This window comes from Lepidothrix coronata, unplaced genomic scaffold (assembly GCF_001604755.1).
Source record: "Lepidothrix coronata isolate B3197 unplaced genomic scaffold, Lepidothrix_coronata-1.0 Scaffold2, whole genome shotgun sequence".
Classification (NCBI taxonomy): domain Eukaryota; kingdom Metazoa; phylum Chordata; class Aves; order Passeriformes; family Pipridae; genus Lepidothrix; species Lepidothrix coronata.
Window position 1 is genome coordinate 12,968,009 of NW_016690182.1, and position 6,657 is coordinate 12,974,665.

The following is a 6,657-nucleotide window of genomic DNA, read 5'->3' on the forward strand; positions in this document are numbered from 1 at the left end:
CATCCCTGGAGGTGTCCAAGGAACGACTGGACGTGGCACTCAGAGCTCTGGGCTGGGTGGTCACAGGTTGGACTTGATGATCCTGGAGACCTTCTGCAACCTCCATCATTCTATGAGTCTGTCTTCTCATGGAGTGATTCTATGAGTCTGTCTTCTCATGGAGATGCAAAGATTCCCACTTCCAGGTGGCAAGAGCTATTTTTGAGGCTCAGACATGATTTTTTTCCCCCAGTTTATGTTATTTATTTAGTTAGTTTATTATGTTTTCAGAGCTTGTGTGTTTGTAGTTTCCTTGCTGTTCTGGAGAAGAGGAAGAGACACAACAGGTCTCGTGTTGTGATCTGATGTGGGTGGCTCCTTGAGATGGCTGGGGTAGAAAAAAAATCATTGCAAACCTGTTGAGAGCACGTGTGGAGGTTATTTAATAAATACATGGGTGGATGGCACTTGCCTTGGCTAACACTTGACCTTGGTTATTTTGGCTCTGTTGGGTCATGATCAGCAGACAGAAACTCATTCACAGCCTGTGGGAGGTACAAAGGAGAAAAAGGAAATATGTTGAGAGGCTTTTTAGACCAAGAACTTTGAAATATTGTTGTGGCTGCCCCATCCCTCAAAGTGTTCCAGGTCAAGTTGGACAGAGCTTAGAGCAACCTGCGATAGTGGAAGGTGTCCCTGCCCATGGCAGGGGGTGGGATGAGATGAGCTTTAAGGTCCCTTCCAACCAAGCCATTGTATGATTGTATAATAGAATTGATTTTCTGTAGAGAAAAGCATGTCCTGAGGTCTTTGGGCTGCTCGTGTGTTCGGGATCGTGGTTGGACCACTGGGAGCTGTGGCAGAGGTGACACGGGAGGGCACAGCTGAGATGGGGCTGTTTCTCATTTTTGGGGTGATTTGCAGTTTGTTGTCTCATAGCCTTGGTAAAGCCTCACTCATGGCTGACTATTTCCTTATCCAGCATCCAGTTTGAGCCCTTTTCCAGCAGTGGACTGATGGATGTAGGATCCCTGTTAGGGAGAATCTCTGTGGGCTTGGTTGCTAAACTTGTTCTTTTGAGAACTCAGGCACCCCACTGCTGTCATGTTTATGGCTCCCCAGTTGGGTTCAGATGCCATACTGGGACCTGCTGTTGTTTCTGGCATGTGGCAGTATGAAATCTAGTGCAAGAAAATTGTAAAGCTCTTCCAAAACCTTGGAATTCTAGGCTGAAATTCAGGTGGCAGCACTTGCACCCACCCTTCCCATGGGAAGGGCAGTGCAGCTTCTGGGTCTTCGGGGTCAAGTGTGAGTCCAGTTGGCTTAGAAAATGAGGTTCCTTGCTTGTGCTCTAAAAAACTCCCCTTTGCTCCCAGGTTTGGAAGCTCTGGCCATGGATCAGAAAGGCTATCGACGGGGGAGCTTCCAGAGCAGCACCAGTGATGAGGACATGCTGGAAATAGCTGGAGCATCTGTGGACTTATCCATGGCAGATGATGACCCACCACTCGACAGGGAGATGGGAGGTAACACCCATGAGCTTTCCCCTGTTTTTCCTGATGGCTTTTGGTAGGATTTCATGCTGATGTTTTCTGTGTGGATCCTGCTGGCCTCTGCCCAGGATGGGTCTGATGTTTCCTGGCACCGAGGTGAAGAGTTTGCAGGATTCTGTGCTGGATTGCATCCCTCTCTGTGTGGTTCCTGTGCTGGGAGATGTGGCATATTCTCTCCCACTGCTTTGCTTCCCAGACTTCTGGATAGTCCTTTCTGGAGTTTTCCAAAATAGCAGCTGTCAAGGAAGAGCTGGTGGTGCCAGGAGGGAGGGGTGTGAGTGCCATGGGAAGGGATGGCAGCGCTGAGCAATTGCAGAGACTCTCCCCTCCCCTCTGCTCCCTTCCCTTCTTTTCTTCTTTATCTGTAGTTTTAAAGGTTTTCCCTTGTGGAGAGAATCTTGCACTGTGACAGCAGAGAAGGGTTTATTGGCTTCCCCTGCCAACCCCAACTGTCCAGAGGGTCTGTTCCTCCTCCAAGAGTCTGAACTGGGACATTAATGGAGGAGGGATGAATCTGCATGGGTCTGCTGAGCTTTGGCACTGGACAAGCAAGACCTGCCTGCTTGTATCCTCTGTGAATTATCACAAGTTACTCTAAAAGCAGAAATAGTTCATTTGGGGCTCTGTGCCTTCCCATAAACCTTCTTGTCCTCTTCTTCCCCCACCCCTGTTACTGTAGGGCAGAAATTCAAAAGAAATCCCTCTGATTTGCTTCCCAGCTGTGTGCTCTGCCTCTGGAAGGGAAGACAGGCTTCCCGAAAATGTCACCTGCCAGGAGCCCAAACCTGCCAGCTTTTCCACAGGGAGTCTTGTGAGGGCCATGGGATCCTTGTCCATTTGGCTTGGGCAGAGGAAGGATCACTCTGTGTGAGTAGTGGCTGCATCAGCTCTGAGAGAGAAACATCTGTGTGTGGTTCAAAACCCTCTGTCACTGTGCAGAGGGATCTATGGGCATGATTTACCTCCCAAATCTGTTCTTCCCGGGGTTCCATCCATGCAAAGGAGGGTGGTGTCAGCTCTCTGGGGTGAAACCTGGGCTCAGGTTTGATGTTTAGAGAGAAGGAGCTGAATCCTTTAATTTCTTGTCAGGAGATGGTTATTCCATGGAGCTTAGAAGCGGTAGTGGGTGACTTGAGCTGGGTTTTGCTGTTGGCTGGGAACAGCACTTGGGTTGTTTAAACAGGCTTCTCCCATCTCCTCTGAGGATGTTTGAAGGCCTGTGGCTACTTCTATAAAAAAAGCAGGGCTCTGCCCCACTGGCACCTGTGGCTTGAAGTGATGGTGGTGGCAGAACCTCAGAGGGCTGAGAATCACAGAATCCTTTGGGTTGGAAAAGCCCTCTAAGACCATCAAGTCCAACCATCCCCCAGCACTGCCAAGGCCACCACTAGCCCATGTCCCCAAGTGCCACATCCACATGGCAGTTAAATTCCTTCAGGGATGGTGACCCCACCACTGCTCTGGGCAGCCTATGCCAGGGTTGGACAACTCTTTCCATGAAGAAATTTTCCATCATATCCAACCCTGGCACAACCTGAGGCCAAACACCTGAGGAGTGGTTCCCCTGGATGATGTTCTCTGTGTTGACAGGATGCTCAAGGCCATGGGAGAGGTGACACAGAAGTAAAAGAGGAAATGTAAAAGGGGAAAGAGCTCCTTGCCCAAATGCCAGTTTCGGTTCACCCTGTGACTTTCCCCTGCTGACTTCGGGAGAAGTCAGCTGGCAAATTGTTTGGGTGCCAGGTGTGAAGCCTGAAGCTGTGGGGGCACAGGTTTGACTGGAGCTGGGGAGGTGGTGACGGAGGTTCTCCCTGCAAACCTCTGCCTGGTGTGGTGTTGGATGGGGACCAGGTAGTGATGCCTTTGGGAACCAGAACCCAGCCCTGCCTTACCCCTTCTCCAATGCTGTCAAACTCTCCTGTAAGGGTGGTGGCTTTTCAAATTGAAAGAGCACCCAAAACTGGAGCTTCCAGCTCCTGCCAGGTGCCCAGAAGAGGAAGTGTCACCTCCTGCCTGATGGATTTGTAAACCTGGAATGTGTGTGGCAGCTGGAGCTCCTCAGAGCTTCCCTTAGGGGGCCTTGACTGGTGAGTGACAGTGACAGGGCTCTGCTGGGGACCACCAGCCTTGCTGCTGCTGAAATGTCGATATTCCAAGTGCTTCAGGCCTGTTTCAGTCAAACTGCTCTAAACCCAACTGCAGCGGCTTCTCACGCCTGTTTGTGTTACTGAAACCTCACCATGAGTAACATGTTCTCTCCCTCTTATCTCCTCTGGTCTGGACTTCAGCATTTTATCAGTAAAATGTAACAGATAAGACTTTCCTTGATTATTATGGTTTTTTTTCCATGCTGTTAAGTTGTGCTCGGGAGTCAAACTTGGCTTTTTAATCAAATCCCCTGATACTTTTATAGTTTCCCTTGCAGTCTTGGCACTAAGGTAATGGTGTTACAGCAGGAAATGAGGGAATCTTAGCAGTGCTTTCTCAAAGTTGTTGTCAGAGCTGGAATTTACATCTTGGCTAAAGGGACAGTCTTTTTAAGGATGCAGAATCCTAGAATCATTAAATTGTTTGGGTTGGAAAGGGACCTTTGAAGGTCATCTGGTCATTTGGCTTCCCAGTTGTTGTTTCATCTTACTGGTATCACCTTTCTGTTTCACAGTAAAGGTGCCCAGAGCTACATATGATGTCCAAGGTGCATTTGTGCAGCAGCAAATCTCCGCTGCTTCTTGCCTTGAGGAATTTAAAAAAAAAAAAAGAGCTGTTTCCTGGTTGCCTCCCCTCAGTTATTGAGCAACCACTTGCTGAGTGTTGTCGCAGACACTCGAAGTCAAAGGTGCTGACTTAGAGCAGGAGGGTTTGCAGTTCTTTTGCTCCTCCTCTAAACCTTGTTTTTTGGCAGTGATTTTCTCCTGCTCCCTTGTATCCCAGCTGTGAGTCTCTAAAGTCAGTCCAAGACGTGCTGGTTACCCAAAACGCTGCCCAAAGTGTAGTCACCACTTCTCCAGACCTCTTAGAAATACACGGAATAGTCCAGGACAAGCAGAACTGAGTGGGATTCCAGGGTTGCCCTTCTCCTGTTTTGAAAACAGAGAGATTTATTCATCATCCTGTGTCTTCTTCCTGTTGCTTTTCTGTGAGAAAGTTTCCCTGTTACTCCCCAACAGCTTAATTTGCTTTAGATCTTGTAAGGAAAGTTCTGTCCAAAGCTTCATGGGTACCTAAAACACCGTCGGTTGGATTCTATCTGCAGTCCTGTTGATTGTTGGGTTTTTTTGGATGAAATACAAGATTTATGAGGCCTGATTCCTTTAGCCAAATCTGCTGGAAAAGCTGCCTTGCCAAGAAACCTCTCCTAGATGAGGGGGTTGCTTCTGCCAACCTTGTTATGAGGGCAAGTCGTACTGGTTCCTAGATAGCCCTTTCCAAGACTGTTTGAATGCCAGTGGTTTCCCCTGAGTGGGTTAAAGGATGTGGTGGGTGTTTAAGTGAGGTGGCAATGCTGGTTTGTCTTGTGTTTTATTTCAGTGGCCCTTTCCCCACTGGAGCAGTGGGGAGGCAGCACCAGCTCGGGAGGAATAAGATGTAATGCTTGGGAGTCATGGAAGCCTCTGGACGGGCTTTAAATTGTAGGAGCAAAGGACTGTGTTTCTCTTTCTTTCAGAGGAAGACTTAAACGTGTTTCAGTGGTGGAAGGTCTCCTTTTCTCTGTAGGATTGAATGTTTTTTTTTCTCTTCGAGCTCTAAAGGCAAGAACTGACAGGTTCTTGACAGGGGGAGGGTTTGAACTGAGAGAGGGGAGATTTAGGTTAGATCTAAGAAATTCTCCCCTATGAGGGTGGTGAGGCCCTGGCACAGGTTGCCCAGAGAAGCTGTGGCTGCCCCTGGATGCCTGGAAGTGTCCAAGGCCAGGTTGGACAGGGCTTGGAGCAACCCGGGCTAGTGGAAGGTGTCCCTGCCCATGGCAGGGGGTGGGACTGGATGGGCTTTAAGATCCCTTCCTTCCCAAACCATTCCGTGACTCCACGATCGGAGATCTGAATGCACAGTTTACCCTGACTGATTCCTGGTGCTTATGAACACAAACAGGATTCAGCAGCGAGTTATTCTCCATCTTAAATTAAAAAGTTAATTAAAACTTGAAGTGGGAACCTCGGGCTGGCACATCTCCCCTGGCTTTTTTCTTCACCTGCCTTCCTCAGACAGAGCCCCGGAGCAGTTAATCAGTGAGACCAAAGTCAGCATGTGGAGGGCGTAGGGTTTCAGTCTCCCAGGCAATGTCTGAATGACAAGTTATCACCAGCAAATTGGAGCTGGAGGAACTTAATCACCAGTCCCTTCGAGCTCTTGTGTACATTGAATGGCAAGATAAAGGTGCTGGTGGGGCCAGGAGGTTGGGAGAGTGCTTTGAAGTATCGACTGTGCCGAGAGGACAAAAGGACAATCCAGTGGCTGCCTGCTGGAAAGACAGTGAGCAAAGAGCAGTTGTTAGGAGCTATTCAGCGAGGAAATTGTGAGCTGGGTGGGAAAAGAAAGGAGTCTGTGTGTCAGTACATCAGTGACACCGAGGTCAGGAGACTGTTGATAAATGTGTGTTTTCCTTTGCTGCATCCCGACTTGGTGCAGAGCTTTGGAAACGGGGTGCAGAGCTTTGGAAATGGGGTGCAGAGCAGGTTATGTCCCAGGCTGGTGTGCCAGGAGCATCCCTGGTGGGAGGTGGGGAGCAGGGTGCTCGTGTCTGGGGTGTCCCTCCATGGACAGGCTGGTAAGGTGTTCAAGGGTCGGGTTTGGTGGATCTTTGGGGTTGGACTGTTGGGGTGAAGGGGAATCAATGTGTGGGTCGGGGCAATCCCAAGCACAGATCCAGGCTGGGTGGAGAACGGATGGAGAACAGCCCTGAGGAGAGGGATTTTGGGGTGCTGGTGAATGAGAAGCTCCACATACCCTGGCTGTGTGCTCTGTACCCAGAAACCAGCAGTGGCCTGGGCTGACCCCACAGCGTGGGCAGCAGGGCAGGGGGGGATTCTGCCCCTCTGCCCCCTCAGGTGAGACCCCACCGGCAGAGCTGCCTCTAGCCCTGGGGAACAACATCAGAAGGATGTGGAGCTGCTGGAGAGAGTCCAGA

At 49.8% G+C, this 6,657-nt stretch overlaps 1 protein-coding gene across 4 annotated transcripts in view; it reads left to right on the top strand.

The window, feature by feature from the left end:
• The window catches only part of LOC108497945 (H(+)/Cl(-) exchange transporter 5), a 36,972-nt gene that overhangs the window by 10,176 nt on the left and 20,139 nt on the right, over nt 1-6,657 (top strand). For all 4 annotated transcript variants that reach the window (XM_017816111.1, XM_017816120.1, XM_017816101.1 and 1 more), the window contains exon 2: nt 1,356-1,505. In XM_017816111.1, coding sequence (XP_017671600.1) covers nt 1,356-1,505 — 150 coding nt within the window. The remainder of the gene's footprint in view (nt 1-1,355; nt 1,506-6,657) is intronic.